The sequence below is a fragment of the Cydia amplana genome, chromosome 24 (genome assembly GCF_948474715.1).
Source record: "Cydia amplana chromosome 24, ilCydAmpl1.1, whole genome shotgun sequence".
Lineage (NCBI taxonomy): Eukaryota > Metazoa > Arthropoda > Insecta > Lepidoptera > Tortricidae > Cydia > Cydia amplana.
Window position 1 is genome coordinate 6,131,073 of NC_086092.1, and position 23,198 is coordinate 6,154,270.

Sequence of the window (23,198 nt, forward strand, 5' to 3'; positions counted from 1 at the left end):
ATAAAATAAAAATAAAATAAAAAGTCATTTATTGTCGCAAAACACAGTAACAAAATAAAACAAACAAGGAAAAAAAAAAAAAATCGATCATTCGATTTCGTCACTCGAAAATCGGTGGAAAACGGCGAAATGCTAATTTTTGAAATACGAGCGATCGAAATTTGGAATTTATTGGTATTGACCACTCGATTTCAATTCTATTAGTAGAATTTAAATGCCTAGTAGTGGAGATATTAATTAACGAAATACACGAAACCGAGTGGTCGAAATTCAAAAATCGCGATCAGGTCAGGCGTGGCTCACTCCGCGATTTCGTCGCGTCGCTACAAGTACATGCGGCCCGCACCAATTTTGGTGTCTAGCCATTGTAGTTGCCGCGCACCGCTACGGAACGGACAGTTGCTCGCGCTTGCGCCACCTAGCGGTCATAACTGTTGTAAATGTCGTAATAGCCGCGTATTTTATATAAAATAATAATAATATAGGTAATCCAATATGTAAATTATGTACCTGCTTAAATGTATGACGTGTAAAAACATTGTAAAGTCCGTCAACCAAATCTTGTCAGTAGTAAAAGGCGGCAAATTTGAAAAATCGCGGGTTAGCAACACTGTGTTCAAATAATTCCAAAACGCGTGTTATCAGTGTTTTATCTGTGGAATGTGGATCGTGAATGACAGCCGTCACCTTATTTGTTTTCATTTGGTTTTCATTCTGAATCGTTTCTGTTTCAAGAGATATTTCTGCTGTCACCATTAAATACCAATACATTAAATAAGAATAAGCAAAGCTAAGGGGCCTACAATGTACAATCATGCTCGTTGATGGTAAACATTACTAAAAATGGAGGTTATGACAAGTACTGGAAGAACTCTTTCGAACTTTTAAGATTATGTTCAGTTTTTTTGTTTTAGGGTTAAAAGGCATAAATAAAATGAAAACGTATGCCTAAATCTATCCAACAAGACCATAAATTGTGTCCTGGAAACCGTCCATAGGCCCACATGTCTAATATTTTCAGCAATCAGTTGTGACTATTTACAAAGGTAAACCTTTTAAACAGTATTAAGAGCCTTGATTATATCGCCGTTATTTCGCAATATCTACCTAATCCATACATGTTTGTTGCAGGATTAAATCTTGCCCAATATAAGGCGTTCGTAGTAGAAAGTATTTCTTCAGACAATACTTACCTATGGCGGTTTATATACGTGTACAACGCAACCAAGTCGAAAAGTGCCCCTTATCTTATTTACCTTTAAATTAAATAAACACCCAAATATCAGTTGTTTTATTTTTAATATGTATATTGTACAATATATACCAATCAAAAAAATTACACAGGTATGTCATATTCATTCAGAACAGTACACTAATTTACATTAACAAGTGGCATATTATATTGTAAATAACAAATATATGCACTATCTAATTATCTGCATTTTGATATGATTTTATTTTAGTAAACTTAGAAGACATAGGGAACAAAGAGAATATAAGCACTACGATAGGGAGTTGTTTTTGATATCTTCAAATTTGTTCATCATTTTGATTAACATTGTTTTAACATCGCTTTTAAATTGTCCGTCCATGTTTCAATTTTTTTCAATATACCGCGAGTGACAATTTGAATTGACGTACGCAGGGCGCGCTCAGCGGAAAAAAAATCTTATGGTTCGATGTACATTGCTGCTTTTCTTAGCGCAATACTGCTCTTTGAGTGTTGCCCTACTTTAGTTTGCTTTACATTGCTACTGACAAGATTTGGTTGACGGACTATATTTGCTTTACCAATAAATAATCTCAAGACGAAACAGGGGCTGAGATTTAAATATTTTAGGTAAATATACCCGTCTCGCTAACGGAAGCAGCTCCTAAAACTAGTGCGATAAGGGCAAGGCGAAAAATCCTGCGTAAAAATCTCAAAAATCGAGGTTTTGTACGCGACTGTTTCCTCCTCCAAAACTTAACCAATTGTAACCAAATTTGGAAATCTAAATGATTATGAAATTATCTGTGTCGGACCGTTTTGCTTTTTTGGCTAATTGATATCAGTTTTGAATACCACGCCTCTCATTGCGGCATAGTCAATTAGGCCATTTTGGCCATTTTTGAAGGGCTCTAGCGCCTTAAAAAACTAAAATATCAAAAAAAGCAAAACGGTCCGACACAGATATTGACAATATTAATCTGTGTTGAAAAAATCATTGCTCTAGCTTCAAAACCCACGGAGGAAACAGTCGAGTACGTTTGTATGGAGAAATGACCACTCCTGTTGCCTCTTGATCTGTTTTGTTAGGGAGTGAATCTTCTGTACCTAGTACTATTATTTATTTTGTGATCAGGGCAGGTATGTACGACTGTACACCATGAGTGTGTGTAACAGTTGTATTATAACATACCTGTTCAGCCACTGCCTTTTCCAAGTCGGCCACGGAAGCGGAAGTGGGCGGGGCTTGGGCCTGCGCCTGCGCAGCCGTCAGCTGTTTCTTCAGTTCCAGCAGTTTGTTCACTTCCGGTGTCCATACTGCTTTGTCTTTCGTCGACGCTTTGAGCTTTCGGACTTTCTCACCCTGAAAATGAAGGTTCATTAAAAGGGATGATGACACATGTTGAATTTTATAACAAATATCTAGTAAAATAGATAGCAAACGAGCAATTTATCACAATAATGTGGATATTAAAATAAAATATTGAAAAATTACAAAAATACAGGACCTGAAAGTTTCAAAATTTAAGTTTTTTTTAACTTCCAAAAACGATAAAAGTAAGGGTACCATTCGATTCCTTACATTTCATCCAAAAAAATATTGTATAGCAACTATATACATAAACGCAATATTTCACCGACAAAAACGCAATTTTCTTGTTTTGTCCATACTACAAGATGCCCTCCCAGCAGGGATCGGAACCGGTTTTTTGCAAAATCTTAGAAATAACCATATTTTTCGAATTATTTTATACTCGAAATGTAGGACTCAGTTGTGTTTTTAGGTTACGACTTCGTATTATTAGATTGCCCAATTAGAAATGAAGTAATTAGCAAAGAACGAAAAAATACCGTTTCCATTCCCATACAAAAAATACCGGTATCCGATCCTTGCCTCCCAGAGACCTTGACGTCACGTTCCCTAATCTTTTTGTTTAGGGCGTTTCGCAAGTGAAGTGCGACTGTGGGCCTTTGACTACAATTTCTGACTTTTGTGTTACTTTAATGCAATGGGTCCCATATAGACATTTGATCCTAAAAACAAACCCGATCGATTGATACCATAAATGAAAATTAGTCATGTAGCCTATTGTTTACGGGTGGATCACCTTTTTATAATGAAATCCTCTAAAAATTGCATATACTCGAGAATTTGGGACGGGTACCGCCGTGGCCAGGTGGCCTAGTGGCCAGGGCGTTAGACGCGTAAGCTGAAGATGCCGGTTCGATTCCAGCCTCGGCCACTAGGGCCACTTTAGTATATGGCATGTATTTCAATTTTGCATTCAATATATGTAGCGTGACTACTTAAAGTATTTAAAAGAAATTATTTGATTTGTTCCGTAGTTGTATGAGAGCACAGAGAATGGAGTGAATAGAGAGTTACTGTCATGGTAATTTATATAGCCCCAGTACATTTACTGCCATCTTTTGACAAAAGATTAAAACTGTTACGCCATCTACCGGAGAGTAGGCTAAATGTATGGTGCAATCTTTTCGAGCGATGGCGCCATAGCCTACACTCGGGTAGATCGTTATTTTCAATATTTAACAAATTAACGCATATCAGTGAAAGAATAAGGGTCAAAGTCAAATGGCGTTCTAACAGTTTTAATCTTTGTCAAAAGATGGCAGTAAATGTACCAGGGATGTTGCGAATATCCGCATCCGCAACCGCGGAACTTCCGCATTATTTTCAACATCCGCATCCGCATAAAATCGATGCGGAGCTTATGCGGATGCGGATGTCGAACAAGTCGGTACAGGAACGTCTTAGCGGCGGCGTGAGTGCTAGGTAATTTCGTCATTACCTATAACGAAATCGTCTAGATCCAGAAAAGTCGGCCAAGTTACTGTTTATTAAATATAACGCACCTATATTCTTGCTCAAATACTAAACGTTTCATTTTTTTAGATAAAAAAAATACTAAAAATGTAATATTTGACGTTTTCTGAGTACCTAATCTTGACATCCGCATCCGCGGATGTGAGCCTTTAAATATCCGCATCCGCATCCGCGGATGTCAAAAAATCTGCATCCGCAACATCCCTGAAATGTACTGTGGCTACATTTTACTTTGACAATCCGCCTCTATTTCAAATTCTCTTTGATGAGAGTAAATCAGCAATGATCTATTCAGAATACCTAAATAGTATAAATACCTGTTCCGCCACAGCTTTCTCTAATTCGGCCACGCTACTCTTACTTATACTTGTGACGTCACCGTTTAACTGAAAAAAAAATCATATTTTATTAAAGTCACTCACTACATAGTATAAAACAAAGCTTCCCGCTGTCTGTCTGTCCCTATGTATGCTTAGATCTTTAAAACTACGCAACGGATTTTGATGCGGTTTTTTTAATAGATAGAGTGATTCAAGAGGAAGGTTTATGTATAATTTGTTAACCCGTGCAAAGCCGGGGCGGGTCGCTAGTATTAAATAAAGAAACAACAGTGTCAATACAGTATTTTATGCAACTGGGTCATAAAATACTCGTGGCGTCTTTATTAACAAATTTTCTTAAACAACGTCGCATACAATATTTTTTCTACGACCAAGCACGGAAAAACTTGCACTTGGAGAGTACGGGCGGAAAAATAATGAATGAAATTAAAAAAAAACATGTCTATGGTTCACTTATTTGTCAGAGATGACATTTAAAATAAGGTTGGCAACAATGTATTTCATTCAATATTTTTTAAGTGGTCATTACACGAAGTATCGAAAAAGTGCCAAAAAGATACTGCGTGTATGCACAAATGCTTTTTTGGGGAATAGACTAAAGACTTGTCTTGACAACTATAAGGTAGGGTTTTAAAGATGTGTGCACGACCCTTTAAATGACAAATAAAAAATACGGGAGTACAAAAATAAAAAAATAAACAAGATATACCTGGTTAAACAAATCTTGTCAAGAAAAAAAGGCGCGAAATTCTAATTTTCTATCGGACGATATCCCTTCGCGCCTAAATTTTTCAAAATTGCCGCCTTTTTCTACTGACAAGATCTGCTTGACCAGGTATATCTTGTTTATTTTTTTATTTTTCTGCTCCCGTATTTTTATTTGTCATTTAAAGGGTCGTGCACACATCTTTAAAACCCTACCTCATAGTTGTCAAGTCAAGTCTTTAGTCTATTCCCTTTAGTTCATAAAGCTGGTCACTTTAGTTGATAATTTATTTTATTTAAACTTTATTGCACAATACACAAAAATAATGTACAAATGGCGGACTTAATGCCTAATGGCATTCTCTACCAGTCAACCATCGGGCCAAACAGAGACATGTAAAATTGGTGCAAGGAGAAAAAGGAATTTAATTATTAGAACTTAGTAAACAACTAAACAATTAATAATTCTGATAAACTACATGTAGAATACACAAATAAAAACACTAGAATATATATAAATAATATACTACTACATATTTCATACATACTCATAATATATAATATAATGATGAACGCTACTCGAACTCTTGTTTCAGCAGATACTTATGTAGCAACCGCTTGAAAGCTAACTTGCTCGGGGCTTGTCTTATATTGAGAGGGAGTGAATTCCAGATAAATTCAGGGGTCGGACAAAAAGTGCGGATGACGTAAAAATGACGTAATCTTGCACACAGGATGATGTTTGAGTTTGTATTTAAACTTCCGTGTGACATGTAGTAACAAAGTAGTATTAATGAAGTAACAAAATAATCGTAAATAAATCCATGGAATTAATAATACAGGTGGTAGGGTGATGTAGTGAATAAAATAAATTTCACGAAACTTGCCACAATATTCGAGTAAAGATGACATTTTAGAGCGTTTTCTTATACATTAGTAAATATAAATTTTAGCTAAATATAATCGTGAAGATACAATAGCTAAACAATAACGTCAAAAGTCAATTTATTGTTCGATTGACAATGTGTCAGTCAAAAACGTACTTACTCATTTCAAGTGGCGATATCGTTTAATAAAGAGGTTGATAAATGATAAGTGATAATTGTTTATGAAAATCAAAAATACTATTTGAAATCATCCTATAAGTGGTTTGACGTCATCCGCACTTTTTGTCCGACCCCTGCAGATAATGATACAAACCTTCTTTTCCCTGTCGTCCTGCGTGCCGGCGTACTTGGCTCTAAGTGTCTCCAGGACCTCTGGCTCGATCTTGGTAAACAGGGGCTCCGGTTTGCCTATCACGTGACCCACCGGCAAGTACTGGATGAACGAAGGATTCCTGGCAAAAACAACCTATACAATACCTATATAATACCTATATAATACGAGTTTTTAACGCCCTGCCAGTTGAAATAAAAATGTTGGAGGGGAATCGCTTTAAATTAAAATTAAAAAATTGGTTAATTGAAAATGTATTTTACAACCTAAATGAGTTTTTTCTGGAATCACCAGTTTGTTAAGTATAAGTTAGTCAGTAAGCTAGTATAGTTAGTAGTTTTAAGATCATATTGTATGCTCGAAATGGGCAACTGTTGATTCGATATCTCATGTTTATGACATCTTATGTACACAGTTTACAATTAATAAATACTTTACTTTACTTTACTTTACCTTTTACTAAAATACTAGCGACCCGCCCCGGCTTTGCTCTTCTTTCTCGCGTCAGGCGTGGCTCACTCCGCGATTTCGTCGCTTTGCTACCGGTAGCTAAAAGTACATCCGTTCCACACCAATTTTGGTGGCTAGCCATAAGCCGTGCGTGGCGCTGTCGCCACCTAGCGGCCATGTCTGTGCTGATCGTAACAGACGCGTTTTGTTAGAGAGTGAGTCTTCTGTACCTAGTACTATTATTTATTCTGTGCTCTCGTTGTCCCGGCATTTTGCCACGGCTCATGGGAGCCTGGGGTCCGCTTGGCAACTAATCCCAGTAATTGGCGTGGCCACTAGTTTTTACGAAAGCGACTGCCATCTGACCTTCCGACCCAGAGGGGAAACTAGGCCTTATTGGGATTAGTCCGGTTTCCTCACGATGTTTTTCTTCACCGAAAAGCGACAGGTACCTACATATCAAATGATATTTCGTACATAAGTTCCGAAAAACTCATTGGTACGAGCCGGGGTTTGAACCCGCGACCTCCGGATTGCAAGTCGCACGCTCTTACCGCTAGGCCACCAGCGCTACGGGTTAAAAAATCACTACATAATATAAAACAAAGTCGCTTCCCGCTGTCTGTCCCTATGTATGCTTAGATCTTTAAAACTACGCAACGGATTTTGATGCGGTTTTTTTAAATAGATAGAGTGATTGAAGAGGAAGGTTTATGTATAATTTGTTAACCCGTGCGAAGCCGGGGCGGGTCGCTCTTATAAAACAACTCGGTACTAATGTAGTTAGTATGAGAGTGCAAATATTTATTTCAGTTTATTCATGTAAATAACAAAATATGTACAAAAATAGAGTAGCAGAAAGCAGCTCTATACCTCAGTAATAAAGTTTATATTGGAACGCAACACAACATCGCAGACTAAACTTAACCAACTAAGGTAGACACTTACGTGGGATTGAGTTTCAGCGTGTCAGGGGTCACGTTAAGCTGGTCCCGTAAGCGTCGGCCGGTGGCAGGCATGTATGGCGTCAGCAACACGCATAGCAACGCCACTATATAGTTGACAACCCTACTTATTCCCAGCCAAGCAGAAAGCAGCTCTATACCACAGTAATAAAGTTTATGTTGCAACGCAAGACAACATCGCAGACTAAACTTAACCAACTAAGGTTGACACTTACGTGGGATTGAGTTTCAGCGTGTCAGGGGTCACGTTAAGCTGGTCCCGTAAGCGTCGGCTGGTGGCAGGCATGTATGGCGTCAGCAACACACATAGCAACGCCACTAGTTGGCAGCACATGGCAATAGCTGTTGAACCACGTTCTCTGAAAAAAAAAGTTTTTTTTTTATTGATAAAGGAAAGCATTTGACCACAATGTCAACTTATCTTATACCTTTAAACGAGAAATTCTTGTTTGTTTATTTATTTACATATATAATTCGGGGATCTCGGAAACGGCTCTAACGATTTCGATGAAATTTGGTATATGGGGGTTTTCGGGGGCGAAAAATCGATCTAGGTCTTATCTCTGTAAAAACGCTCATTTTTGAGATTTTTATGTTTTCCGAGCAAAGCTCGGTCTCCCAGATATTAAGGGCCTAAGTGCCGATGACTATAGTTCGTTTTTTTGCATTAGAAAAAAGGTAAACAATCTTGATGTGTCTTTTTATTTCAAAACACTTTTGAAAAATAAGTCACGGCAAATATGTAAAAATTATGAATCATATACGATTATTTACATTATTCTGCTTTCATAACTAATAGTTACTGATTTGTCAAGATCGCGTAGTCTTTTTCTAATGCTAAAAAACTAACTACTTAACTCTCGATTTGAAAAGATGCAAGTCACAGTGGGCTCATAGGAATAGATTAGTATATTAGTATACTAGTAGGTGTGTATACTGTATAGCAACCCACGGTTGTGACGACTGCATGCAACTTTTTATTTTGAGCCAGAAATACCCGTTGCATATTTTCAAAATTTCCCCAGACTGGCAACCCGTAACTCATAATAGAAGATGCGTAGCCGTGATATGCAGTTTTGAATATGAGAAGTACATGTTTAGACGGCTTGTATTCTTGTTATTATAACTTACTTGTCATCATCTGTGCCTTTGAGTAGCACCCACGGTTGTGACGACTGCATATGTTAGTTTCCTAGTTTGGATATGAGAAGGATATGTTTTAGACGGCTTGTATTCTTGTTAGCCACCATATTATAGTACTTACTTGTCATCATTTGTGCCTTTGAGTAGCACCCACGGTTGTGACGACTGCATGCAACTTTTTTTTTTGAGCCAGAAATACCCGTTGCATATTTTCAAAATTTCCCCAGACTGGCAACCCGTAACTCATAATAGAAGATGCGTAGCCGTGATACCCAGTTTTGTATATCATAAGTACATGTTTTAGACGGCTTGTATTCTTGTTATTGTAACTCACTTGTCATCATCTGTGCCTTTGAGTAGCACCCACGGTTGTGACGACTGCATATGTTGGTTTCCAAGCTTGGATATGAGAAGGACGTGTTTTAGACGGCTTATATTCTTGTAAGCCACCATATTATAGTACTCACTTGTCATCATCTGTGCCTTTGCGTAGCACCCACGGTTGTGACGACTGCATGCAACTTTTTTTTTTTGAGCCAGAAATACCCGTTGCATATTTTCAAAATTGGACTGGCAACCCGTAACTAATAATAGAAGATGCGTAGCCGTGATACCCAGTTTTGTATATCATAAGTACATGTTTTAGACGGCTTGTATTCTTGTTATTGTAACTCACTTGTCATCATCTGTGCCTTTGAGTAGCACCCACGGTTGTGACGACTGCATATGTTGGTTTCCAAGCTTGGATATGAGAAGGACGTGTTTTAGGGCTTCTCTAAGCCGTCCCTTCTCCATGTGTTGGACGTACGCTGGAACAACCAGGCAAACATAAATAAATGACAATTTTCGAGTTGGCAACTGTCAAAGATTTGCATATGGCGCCATGATAGCTTGCCCCTTTTTAGGGTTCCGTAGCCAAATGGCAAAAAACGGAACCCTTATAGATTCGTCATGTCTGTCTGTCTGTCTGTCTGTCTGTCCGTCTGTCCGTCTGTCCGTCCGTCCGTATGTCACAGCCACTTTTCTCCGAAACTATAAGAACTATACTGTTGAAACTTGGTAAGTAGATGTATTCTGTGAACCGCATTAAGATTTTCACACAAAAATAGAAAAAAAAACAATAATTTTTTGGGGTTCCCCATACTTCGAACTGAAACTCAAAAATTTTTTTTTCATCAAACCCATACGTGTGGGGTATCTATGGATAGGTCTTCAAAAATGATATTGAGGTTTCTAATATCATTTTTTTCTAAACTGAATAGTTTGCGCGAGAGACACTTCCAAAGTGGTAAAATGTGTGTCCCCCCCCTGTAACTTCTAAAATAAGAGAATGATAAAACTAAAAAAAATATATGATGTACATTACCATGTAAACTTCCACCGAAAATTGGTTTGAACGAGTAGTTTTTTTTTAATACGTCATAAATCGCCTAAATACGGAACCCTTCATGGGCGAGTCCGACTCGCACTTGGCCGCTTTTTTTCTATGAGATTTGGCTTAAAGGGCCGGCATCCATGGCATTAAAAAAACAAAAATTTGACACAATTCTATGTATTGACAGGGCAAGCTATGATGGCGCCATCTGTTTAATACTTCGACCGGCCAACCCCATTAAATAAATATTCAAAGCTATGTGTAGATGGTTGTTCAACTCAACAACTCTACAACTTCGGGGGTTGCGAGTTTAGTTTAGACCAGTGTCATGAGCTCGAGCTTTAGGTTGGCGCACCCTGCCTTTGAACGTTGTCTGTCTGTTGTCTGTCAGTCTGTCTGGACACTCAACGACGAGCCCCCTGTTGACGAGCGCCATCAGCTCGTAGTCTGCCCGCGCGGCGCGGAGCTCCGGCACTCTGCCCTTGAACGTTATCTGTCTGTCTGTTGTCTGTCTGTCTGTTGTCTGTCTGTCTGCTGTCTGCCTGTTGTCTGTCTGTTGTCTGTCAGTCTGTCTGTCTGTTGTCTGTCAGTCTGTCTGTACACTCACCGACCAGCTCCCTGTTGACGAGCGCCATCAGCTCGTAGTCTGCCCGCGCCCTTGACCGAGTTATCTGTCTGTCTGTTTGTCTGTTGTCTGTCTGTTGTCTGTCTGTCTGTTGTCTGTCTGTCTGTTTGTCTGTCTGTCTGTTGTCTGTCAGTCTGTCTGTACACTCACCGACCAGCTCCCTGTTGACGAGCGCCATCAGCTCGTAATCTGCCCGCGTGGCGCGAAGCTCCGGTACCCTGCCCTTGAACGTTGTCTGTCTGTCTGTTGTCTGTTTGTCTGTTGCCTGTCTGTCTGTTGTCTGTCAGCCTGTACACTCACCGACCAGCTCCCTGTTGACGAGCGCCATCAGCTCGTAGTCTGCCCGCGCGGCGCGGAGCTCCGGTACCCTGCCCTTGAACGTTATCTGTCTGTCTGTTGTCTGTTTGTCTGTTGTCTGTATGTCTTGTCTGTCTGTCTGTTGTCTGTCTGTCTGTATGTCTTGTCTGTCTGTCTGTTGTCTGTCTGTCTGTTTGTCTGTCTGTCTGTTGTCTGTCAGCCTGTACACTCACCGACCAGCTCCCTGTTGACGAGCGCCATCAGCTCGTAGTCTGCCCGCGCGGCGCGGAGCTCCGGTACCCTGCCCTTGAACGTTATCTGTCTGTCTGTTGTCTGTTTGTCTGTTGTCTGTATGTCTGTTGTCTGTCTGTCTGTAGTCTGTCTGTCTGTCTGTTGTCTGTCTGTCTGTTTGTCTGTCTGTCTGTTTGCCTGTCTGTCTGTTGTCTGTCAGCCTGTACACTCACCGACCAGCTCCCTGTTGACGAGCGCCATCAGCTCGTAGTCTGCCCGCGCGGCGCGGAGCTCCGGTACCCTGCCCTTGAACGTTATCTGTCTGTCTGTTGTCTGTCTGTCTGTTGTCTGTTTGTCTGTTGTCTGTCTGTCTGTTGTCTGTCTGTCTGTTGTCTGTCTGTTGTCTGTCTGTCTGTTGTCTGTCTGTCTGTTGTCTGTCTGTCTGTTGTCTGTCTGTCTGTTGTCTGTCAGTCTGTCTGTACACTCACCGACCAGCTCCCTGTTGACGAGCGCCATCAGCTCGTAGTCTGCCCGCGCGGCGCGGAGCTCCGGTACCCTGCCCTTGAATGTTGTCTGTCTGTCTGTTTGTCTGTCTGTCTGTTGTCTGTCAGTCTGTCTGTCCACTCACCGACCAGCTCCCTGTTGACGAGGGCCATCAGCTCGTAGTCTGCCCGCGCGGCGCGGAGCTCCGGTACCCTGCCCTTGAACGTTATCTGTCTGTCTGTTGTCTGTCTGTCTGTTGTCTGTCTGTCTGCTGTCTGTCTGTCTGTTGTCTGTCTGTCTGTCTGTCTGTTGTCTGTCAGTCTGTTGTCTGTCTGTCTGTTGTCTGTCAGTCTGTCTGTACACTCACCGACCAGCTCCCTGCTGACGAGCGCCATCAGCTCGTAGTCTGCCCGCGCGGCGCGGAGCTCCGGTACCCTGCCCTTGAACGAGTTGTCTGTCGGTCTGTTGTCTGTCTGTCTGTTGTCTGTCTGTCTGTCTGTTGTCTGTCTGTCTGTTGTCTGCCTGTCTGTTGTCTGTCTGTCTGTTGTCTGTCAGCCTGTACACTCACCGACCAGCTCCCTGTTGACGAGCGCCATCAGCTCGTAGTCTGCGCGCGCGGCGCGGAGCTCCGGCACCCTGCCTTTGAACGTTGTCTGTCTGTCTGTTGTCTATCAGTCTGTCTGTCCACTCACCGACCAGCTCCCTGTTGACGAGCGCCATGAGCTCGAAGTCTGCCCGCGCGGCGCGGAGTTCCGGTACCCTGCCCTTGAACGAGTTGTCTGTCTGTCTGTTGTCTGTCAGTCTGTCTGTCCACTCACCGACCAGCTCCCTGTTGACGAGCGCCATCAGCTCGTAGTCTGCCCGCGCGGCGCGGAGCTCCGGCACCCTGCCCTTGAACGTTGTCTGTCTGTCTGTTGTCTGTCAGTCTGTCTGTACACTCACCGACCAGCTCCCTGTTGACGAGGGCCATGAGCTCGTAGTCTGCCCGCGTGGCGCGGAGCTCCGGTACCCTGCCCTTGAACGAGTTGTCTGTCTGTTGTCTGTCTGTCTGTTGTCTGCCTGTCTGTTGTCTGTCAGCCTGAACACTCACCGACCAGCTCCCTGTTGACGAGCGCCATCAGCTCGTAGTCTGCCCGAGCGGCGCGGAGCTCCGGTACCCTGCCCTTGAACGAGTTATCTGTCTGTCTGTTGTCTGTCTGTCTGTCTGTTGTCTATCTGTCTGTTGTGTGTCTGTCTGTTGTCTGTCAGTCTGTCTGTACACTCACCGACCAGCTCCCTGTTGACGAGCGCCATCAGCTCGTAGTCTGCCCGAGCGGCGCGAAGCTCCGGTACCCTGCCCTTGAACGAGTTATCTGTCTGTCTGTTGTCTGTTTGTCTGTTGTCTGTCTGTCTGTTGTCTGTCTGTCTGTCTGTATGTCTGTCTGTCTGTCTGTTGTCTGTCTGTCTGTTGTCTGTCAGTCTGTCTGTACACTCACCGACCAGCTCCCTGTTGACGAGCGCCATCAGCTCGTAGTCTGCCCGCGCGGCGCGGAGCTCCGGTACCCTGCCCTTGAACGAGTTATCTGTTTGTCTGTTGTCTGTCTGTCTGTTGTCTGTCTGTCTGTTGTCTGTATGTCTGTCTGTCTGTCTGTTGTCTGTCTGTCTGTTGTCTGTCAGTCTGTCTGTACACTCACCGACCAGCTCCCTGTTGACGAACGCCATCAGCTCGTAGTCTGCCCGCGTGGCGCGAAGCTCCGGCACCCTGCCCTTGAACGAGTTATCTGTCTGTCTGTTGTCTGTTTGTCTGTTGTCTGTCTGTCTGTTGTCTGTCTGTCTGTATGTCTGTCTGTCTGTCTGTTGTCTGTCTGTCTGTTGTCTGTCAGTCTGTCTGTACACTCACCGACCAGCTCCCTGTTGACGAGCGCCATCAGCTCGTAGTCTGCCCGCGTGGCGCGAAGCTCCGGTACCCTGCCCTTGAACGAGTTATCTGTCTGTCTGTTGTCTGTTTGTCTGTTGTCTGTCTGTCTGTTGTCTGTCTGTCTGTCTGTATGTCTGTTGTCTGCCTGTTATCTGTCTGTCTGTTGTCTGTCTGTCTGTTGTCTGTCTGTCTGTTGTCTGTCTGTCTGTTGTCTGTCTGTCTGTTGTCTGTCAGTCTGTCTGTCCACTCACCGACGAGCTCCCTGTTGACGAGCGCCATCAGCTCGTAGTCTGCCCGCGCGGCGCGGAGCTCCGGCACCCTGCCCTTGACCGAGTTATCTGTCTGTCTGTTGTCTGTTTGTCTGTTGTCTGTCTGTCTGTTGTCTGTCTGTCTGTTGTCTGTCTGTCTGTTGTCTGTCAGTCTGTCTGTCCACTCACCGACCAGCTCCCTGTTGACGAGCGCCATCAGCTCGTAGTCTGCCCGCGCGGCGCGGAGCTCCGGTACCCTGCCCTTGACCGAGTTATCTGTCTGTCTGTTGTCTGTTTGTCTGTTGTCTGTCTGTCTGTTGTCTGTCTGTCTGTTGTCTGTCTGTCTGTTGTCTGTCTGTCTGTTGTCTTTCTGTCTGTTGTCTGTCTGTCTGTTGTCTGTCTGTCTGTTGTCTGTCAGCCTATACACTCACCGACCAGCTCCCTGTTGACGAGCGCCATCAGCTCATAATCTGCCCGCGTGGCGCGGAGCTCCGGTACCCTGCCCTTGAACGAGTTGTCTGTCTGTTGTCTGTTGTCTGTTTGTCTGTTGTCTGTCTGTTGTCTGTTTGTCTGTTGTCTGCCTGTTATCTGTCTGTATGTTGTCTGTTTGTCTGTTGTCTGTCTCTCTGTAGTCTGTCTGTCTGTTGTCTGTCTGTCTGTTGTCTGTCAGTCTGTCTGTCCACTCACCGACCAGCTCCCTGTTGACGAGCGCCATCAGCTCATAATCTGCCCGCGTGGCGCGGAGCTCCGGTACCCTGCCCTTGAACGAGTTGTCTGTCTGTTGTCTGTTGTCTGTTTGTCTGTTGTCTGTCTGTTGTCTGTTTGTCTGTTGTCTGCCTGTTATCTGTCTGTATGTTGTCTGTTTGTCTGTTGTCTGTCTGTCTGTAGTCTGTCTGTCTGTTGTCTGTCTGTCTGTTGTCTGTCTGTCTGTTGTCTGTCAGTCTGTCTGTCCACTCACCGACCAGCTCCCTGTTGACGAGCGCCATCAGCTCATAATCTGCCCGCGTGGCGCGAAGCTCCGGCACCCTGCCCTTGAACGAGTTGGCGCAGAAGCTTAGAGAACGGTGGCAGAAGTTGCCCAGGTTGTTCAGCAGCTCCGAGTTATTTCTGTGGACAGTATTCATTTGGTAACAAGGGAGCAAAGATGGATTTTGACGCGAGTGCTAATTATGAGTACAGTCAGCAGCAGAAGTTGCTAATGAGTGTTACGCCATTTAGGGTTCTAGTATGACATTCCATAGCGTAATATGACATTCATGACAGTGGATATTCCATAGCGTAAGTATGGAACAACCAATTTTGCTAGAACCCTAAATGGCGTAACAATCACGGAGCGTGACTGTACGTATTACCTAAGGTACCGTTTTTCTACAAAATATTTTTTTTTCTTGAGTACACATTGACGTATATCTCAGGACGGGCCTTACGGGCACTAAAAATGGTACTATTTCAGCGGTGTCACTCACGAATTCGATCCAATCGTGCAGTCTAACGCAACTAGTTTGCGACCAATCGCGCGCGTGATGCGAACTCATCAACCAATCGCGTTGTAGCGGTGTCACACCGCTGTACTGGCCCCATTAATGCCCCATTCTTTGATAGATAGATAGAGGGTTTATTTGATTGCCGCAAAAACACACAACTAAGAAAATATATAGGCAGACAGTTAACAAAATAGGTACACAATCGAACAAGACAATAGTTATTTGTACAACAAGAGATCAAAGTTTGATATTTCTTCGAGTGCTTATTTTGAGTCCCGTGCAAGCGAAAGATTCTATAATAGATATTCTATAATAGAATCTAATTTAGAATCTTGAGCGTAGTAAGGGACTCATAAGCGCACGAGATGTAAATAACTTTGATCTCGTGTAGTTCACAAAACTTTTCACCTCAGCAGTGAGAACATATTAGAGAACCCGAAAAATGTATTCCTTCTTCATCACTTACCCCTATTCACTAATGTTTTCTTAATATATACCAACAATTAAATTTTCACCTCAGCAGCCCGAACAAGGGTACTTTGCTACTTAAAAACAGTGAGCAAAATCGCGTTTTGCTCACTGAGTGAGCAAAATCGCATTTTGCTCACTGTTTTTAAGTAGCAAAGTACCCTTGTTGGAGCTGCTGAGGTGAAAAATACATAATCTTACAGATATTAGAGACATATACATATAACAACGACAGGAATAGTGGAAACACTGGCAGGGGTTACACTGTGTGCATTGCAGCAACATCAAAAGTGTGCCGACTCAGCTATACGCTTCGCTCTTTCGAGCAAGGCACTGATATTCTGCCGGAACCCAGATCACGTGATGAGTGTGATGTAAAAGTGTGGATGAAGTGATAGTTTAAAATAGTTAAAATGCAGATGTTGAGAGTGATAAATGTCTCTAAAAAAATATATATAAACAAAATGAAATAGTACGTAACGACTTAACGAGAAATAAAAAATAGTCGTCGAGTTTAAAAATACATTCAAAAACACGCTTGACGAATATTTTAGTTATAAGTTCCAGTAATTACCCATATAATTTTATACCTATATAGAACCGTTGACATTCGACAATTGTAATTTGTAATTTGAAATTTAATGTAATAATAACATGCATGGCTTGCAACATTAGATACTATTATACTATTAGATATTAAGGGTTACATTAGCATAATATGCTTAGTACTTAAGATATTGCATGCACGCAATTAATGTTCACATACATGGCTTGTCATGTCATGGAAAAACAATTTTCACATGCCTTATGGCAGAACATATTAAGGGCCAACATTGTAAATTTATAACATCCACTGTACTGTACCATATGTTCTTGTGAATAAACGTTCATTCATTCAATAAATAAAATAAAAGTGACCATAAAAGAGAAAAAAAGAAAAAATAATAATACAAAAGTATTAAGGTTCTTTGTAGTTTCTCCTAGAAATCCTCCGAAGTACCTATTGGATTCTGAAATCCGCAACCAAAAAGCCGTATGGTATCCTTATTATTCGTATTGCCCGTAAGGCCAGTCCTGAGATATAAGTCAATGAGTGTGTAATTATTTATTGGTTATTTAATTAATTTATTTATTATTTATATGGTTTACCTTGTACCGAGCTCAACCCAACTAAAGCTGGAATCTGAGCTCTCAGGTCTCACGCTGGCTAGGTAGAATCGCCACACGTCAGACGGGATTCCCGTGTCCTGTACAAAAACAAAACGAATAAAAATACAATCCATTTTTCAATACCAGAAAAAGCGTCCAAGTGCGAGTCGGACTCGCCCATGAAGGGTTCCGTATTTAGGCGATTTATGACGTATTAAAAAAAAACTACTGACTAGATCTCGTTCAAACCAATTTTCGGTGGAAGTTTACATGGTAATGTTTTACATCATATATTTTTTTTAGTTTTATCATTCTCTTATTTTAGAAGTTACAGGGGGGGAGACACACATTTTACCACTTTGGAAGCGTCTCTCGCGCAAACTATTCAGTTTAGAAAAAAAATGATATTAGAAACCTCAATATCATTTTTGAAGACCTATCCATAGATACCCCACACGTATGGGTTTGATGAAAAAAAAAATTTTGAGTTTCAGTTCTAAGTATGGGGAACCCCCAAAATTTATTGTTTTTTTTTTCTATTTTTGTATGAAAATCTTAATGCGGTTCACAGAATACATCTACTTACCAAGTTTCAACAGTATAGTTCTTATAGTTTCGGAGAAAAGTGGCTGTGACACACGGACGGACAGACAGACGGACAGACAGACATGACGAATCTATAAGGGTTCCGTTTTTTGCCATTTGGCTACGGAACCCTAAAAATCATGACTCGGGTGAAATTCGAACTCGTGTCGTGTCTTTACTAAAGAGTTGTTTAGCGACATCTACCGGAAGATTAAGAGATTATCTATCATTAGTATTTTCGCTTCCAAAAACTTAATTTTTTACACCTAATAATAATAATTCAGCCTATATACGTCCCACTGCTGGGCACAGGCCTCCTCTCATGCGCGAGAGGGCTTGGGCTATAGTCCCCACGCTAGCCCAATGCGGATTGGGGACTTTACATACACCTTTTTAATTTCTCCGCAGATGTATGCATATTTCCTCACGATGTTTTCCTTCACCGAAAAGCTAGTGGTAAATACCAAATGATATTTCGTGCATGAGTTCCGAAAAACTCATTGGTACGAGCCAGGATTTGAACCCGCGACCTCCGGATTGAATGTCGGACGTCATATCCACTCGGCCACCACCGCTTGTTCCGCAATTTTTTTACACCTAAATTAAATAAATTACCTGAGCGTCTGTACCGAAAACCCCCACTCCTCTTGACTTTGAGAATTTCCCTTCCTCGTAGTTAAGGTATTCTGAAAAAAAAATTAGTTGTTTTTTTTTAAGTACGTCGCATATAGTGTTTTTAAATGTTTCCTTATCAGCAAGACATGTTCCTGTTACAGCTTATTAACCCTCTGACCGCCAAAGACGTCAGCTGACGTGCACGGCTACAGCCCAATATGAACCTTCGTGCATTCCAACAAGGTTCACATTAACGCGTCGCGCGTGATAAGCGTCGCGTTCAAAGGGTTAAAAATATATATTTTTTAGAGTTCCGTGCCTCAAAAGGAAAAAATTGAACCCTTATAGAACCACTCGTGCGTCTGTCTGTCCAACCATTCCCTCCACCCCCTTTATCTCCGAAACTACTAGGTCTAAAATTTTGAAAAAAATACACAAAATAGTTCTTTACCTATAGATGACAGAAAACCTATTAGAAATGTGCAGTCAAGCGTGAGTCGGACTTAATATAAGGAACCCTTGAAACGCGAGTCCGACTCGCACTAGACCGGTATTTTTATATAAAATATTACAATAATGTCCCGTATGTATTTATGTTTCGATAAAATAAGATACTCTAATGAATATACCTGTAGCGAAGATGTGGTCAACAAGCACATGGCCCTGGTTGGCCGCGATGATGGCCGTCGGGAACATTATAGCGTGGAACGGAACGTTGTCTTTTGCCATGAATTGGTACAGCTTCACCTAAAATAAATAAATAAATAAATATTATAGGACATTCTTACACAGATTGACTAAGTCCCACAGTAAGCTCAAGAAGGCTTGTGTTGTGGGTACTCAGCGATGGGCGAGTCGAGTTATCTGATTCGAATAATTCTAATCAGCCTACAGATGAGTTAATTCGAATCAAGACTATTGGCAATATCACACTGCTACTAAGGCCTAAAATAAACCTTAATACCGTAGCCCGAAGGCTCTTTTTACAACAACTGCCGCTCGATTCACCGTCTCAACTCGAGTTGGTATTATGACCATTCAAAAATAAACCTTAATTCCGTGACCCGAAGGTTCTTTTTACAACAACTGCCGCTTGATTCGCCATCCCAAGTATCCCAACTCGAGTTCACTGCTAGTATGGCCATTCAAAAATAAACCTTAATTCCGTGCCCTGAAGGTTCTTTTTACAACAACTGCCGCGTAACTCGCCGTCTCAACTCGTTCCGCGCCTGTGCCTGTGACCTTGTCGCGAACCACGCGACTCGTCGAGTCGAGTCAACTCGATTTTGAATTCGAATCAGCGGCCGAATCAATTCGAATGATTCGAATTGAAAAAAAGTGGACTCGTCACATCGCTATACTCAGACAACGATATATACAGGGTGCTTCCTGTAACAGGAGCAATAAATTAAACTGTAGGCTGTACTCCTCAAACTGACCAACATTTGTTCAGCAACTTTTGAAAATAACTCGTGTTTTGATTTTTATTACGCTTTAAAGTTTATTCTAAGACGCAATGTATTGCAAATTTTGTTATGTTTAAAGCGTGACAAGCAACGTCAAACACACTGATGTCAGCGTACATTGAAGGCAATATTTATTTTGTATGAAAAAGAGGAAGTCTAAAGGATTCATAATTTTTAAAAGTTGCTGAACAAATGTTGGTTAGTTTGAGGAGTACAGCCTATAGTTTAATTTATTGCACCTGTTACAAGAAGCACCCTGTATAATATACAAATACATAGAAAACACCCAAGACTTAGGAACAATTAAGGTGAGTTCGGGTAAGTTTCGGACGTTTTTAGGTGGGTTGAGATGATGTTGGATTTTTTTTTTCTCAGCTTGTGGATAGGGTACGGACATGATTCAAGTACAGAATTGATAATAATGAAATTCTCTATATGATTGAATTTTATTATCTTTATAGACGTCATAGTAAGCGTTTAATGACTGTTTAAATATAGGAAACAAAATAAATTGACAGCATTATTTTTTTGCCTGGTGGTGTAAGAACGGACGGGCATATAACTTCGGCCCTATTGCCCGTACCATAGAGTTTACTACTGCAAAATAACCGGTTTTATCCGCTGACTAATACATAGAAGAATTGGCCTAGCAGTAGCTCGGGCTATCATATCCGACCCGATTTTTATTTTTTTTGCATTTTTTCCGTCCGATCTTACACCATGCGCTCAATATTCAAGAAATTATGGTTGTCAAACTTTTAGATGTGGGGTCAATGAACCCATGTGGGGTCAATGAACCACGTGGGTTCATTGACACCATAAGCGCGGTAGGTTGAAAGAAGGTGATGAAAGAGGACATATGGATAAAATAATATGAAAATGGAGGAATTAATACGACCAAATCTTAATCAACCAAATTTTAATCAGTCTGCTATTATTAAGATAGATTAAGAAAATTTAAAATAAAGAAACTCTCATACATACATGTAACCCTGAACGTTGAAATCAATACACTCATATTTTAGGCAGTTGTATAATTAATTAACTATGTTTAAAATTCGTTTCATAGCACGTAAACCTACTTCTCATTTAAATTTGCGGTTATGTAAAAAAAACACCATTATATATACGTCTGTTAGAGAAATTTTATCAAGCATCGTGGTGACACGTATTAAAGTTTGAGTATCCCTGAGAAAATAAGATCGGATGAATTGCATCCGATCTTTGACCACTTCGAGTAAGACCGGATCTCGGCCTACAGGCATGGTATAAAATTCCAAATATACAGATTTGTCACAAATTTAATAAAAATAACATACAATTTATAAAAGAAACAAATAATGCTCAAACTTACCAGTTATTACAAAAAAACTAGCGGAGGGTATATCCGGATGCGAAATAAAAACACATTTTTTGTACTTTTTTACTTAACGGCACAATGCACGCGTCTGGTCTGTCACAGCAACAAGTGCGGACTGAAGAGGGGTGTGGAATAAAATGGCGCATCGCATCACCTTGCCAGCATTAATAAATATCCCCACAATAGGCGGAAATTTGAATCATACGATCTTACCCGATGTCCGATCTTAGTCGAACTCATCACACAAATAAATGCCCACACCGGGATTCGATCCCAGAACCGCGGCTTCACTGGCAGTAGTCAAACAAAATACACATAACTTATGTGATACGGATCTGGTGTGTGAGCGAGACAGCGCTATTTACGTACATACGTCTCACTCACACACCAATATCTAGATTCAACGTTGTACTTGGCAATGAATTGATACAGCTTCACCTAAAATACACATAACTTATGCGATACGGATTCGTACGATGCTCCGATGTGTGAGCGAGACAACGCTATTTACATACATACGTCTCACTCACACACCATGATCCACATACAAGACCAGACGATTCAACGGAGCCACGCCGTTTTGTCGCCTAAATAGTGTTTAGTTTTTAAGTTATAGTAATAAAATATCATATTTATGTTAGGGGCTATTTATTTATTTAAACTTTATTGCACAGTAAAAAAATGTACAAATTGCGAACTTAATGCCTGAAGGCATTCTCTACCAGTTAACCCTCGGGCCAAACAGAGAGCAAGCAGTAATAGGTGCAAGAAAAATTAAAAGTACGAACAGTTTAATATTAAACATATTTTTTATGTTATACAACATACTATTTCAAATATACATATTATTATTGCTCTAATATACTTACTTATACATACATAATATACTAATATACATATATATATACAAATATTATATAAGTAAATATATACCTGCTTTAAGATTTTTATGAGACTTAGCTAAGAGACTTTTCTAAAAGATGTCTGCGCAACTTGATTTTAAACAGAGTTTTGGTCTGACTTCATAAATTACGTCATTTCAAATGATTTTAGGGGGGGGCAAAAATTGACAAAAATAGATGACGTAATTTATGAACAGCCCCTTAGTCTGTAAGGTATTTGTAATATGGGCCTTGTTGCCTGATTTTAATTCCTAAAAAAATACATACTTTTGAATCGCATATTAGGATCCACATCCAATGTCAATGATTCTATTAATCAACTGATCCGTCTAGGTGTGCAAGCGAGACAGCGCTATTTACGTACATACGTCTCACTCACACACCAGGATCCACATCCAATGTGAGTGCGCCTCACGCCTCACATGGCGGCCCTGACCGGGTTCTATTTAATCAACTTGTCTAACAGGCAAAAACTTAACAAAAACGTGACCCCTTATTTGACAGTTAGACAACCCAAAATATTTGACAGTTAAACAGGTTTTGCGGTAGCTGAATTGTCAAATACAAAGTAAATATGTAAAAAATAACTAGGTACCTACTAAAAAGTGACCCCTTATTTGACAGTTAATAGACAACCCAAAATATGTGACAGTTAAACAGGTTTTGCGGTAGCTGAATTGTCAAATCAAAACTAAATATGTAATAACTCCCTACCAAAACCCGTCCCGGGCTGCCCCCGACGCAAAGCTGCCCATCACGCTCGCTGCGTTGCCGCGTTGGATTGAGATTACATACGGCAAGTACTCACATGTATATCTTTGTCGGGTTTCCACCATTTCTCGTAGTCTTTAGTGAGGCATTGTGTTATACTCCAGTACCCTATCGGGGCGTCGAACCATACGTAGAACACCTGCAACCAACACATTTATTTATACATACAAAAAAATGTCTACAAACATTTTACGTGCCAACTACTCCGTACAAAAATTAACTGTCATTGTGACCATCTTTCGACACGAGAGTATCGTACCTTATTGGTGTACCCCTCAACCGGGACAAGCACGCTCCACTTTAGGTCCCCCGTGACGGCGCGGATAGCCGGTTCCAACAGGCTATACATCTTAGGTCGAATAATG

General features: G+C 41.2%; 2 protein-coding genes across 2 annotated transcripts in view; both read right to left on the bottom strand.

The window, feature by feature from the left end:
- LOC134659251 (U-scoloptoxin(01)-Cw1a-like) overlaps positions 1-23,198 on the bottom strand; it is a 187,458-nt gene that overhangs the window by 157,423 nt on the left and 6,837 nt on the right. The window lies entirely within an intron of this gene.
- The window catches only part of LOC134659277 (methionine--tRNA ligase, cytoplasmic), a 48,692-nt gene that overhangs the window by 1,462 nt on the left and 24,032 nt on the right, over positions 1-23,198 (bottom strand). Inside the window, exons 13-22 of the mRNA XM_063514930.1 lie at positions 22,871-22,972; positions 18,964-19,081; positions 18,335-18,405; positions 17,135-17,232; positions 14,992-15,140; positions 9,554-9,686; positions 7,950-8,093; positions 6,302-6,440; positions 4,373-4,441; positions 2,403-2,573 (exon numbers count right to left, since the gene is read on the bottom strand). Of these exons, the coding sequence (XP_063371000.1) occupies positions 2,403-2,573; positions 4,373-4,441; positions 6,302-6,440; positions 7,950-8,093; positions 9,554-9,686; positions 14,992-15,140; positions 17,135-17,232; positions 18,335-18,405; positions 18,964-19,081; positions 22,871-22,972 (1,194 nt within the window). The remainder of the gene's footprint in view (positions 1-2,402; positions 2,574-4,372; positions 4,442-6,301; positions 6,441-7,949; positions 8,094-9,553; positions 9,687-14,991; positions 15,141-17,134; positions 17,233-18,334; positions 18,406-18,963; positions 19,082-22,870; positions 22,973-23,198) is intronic.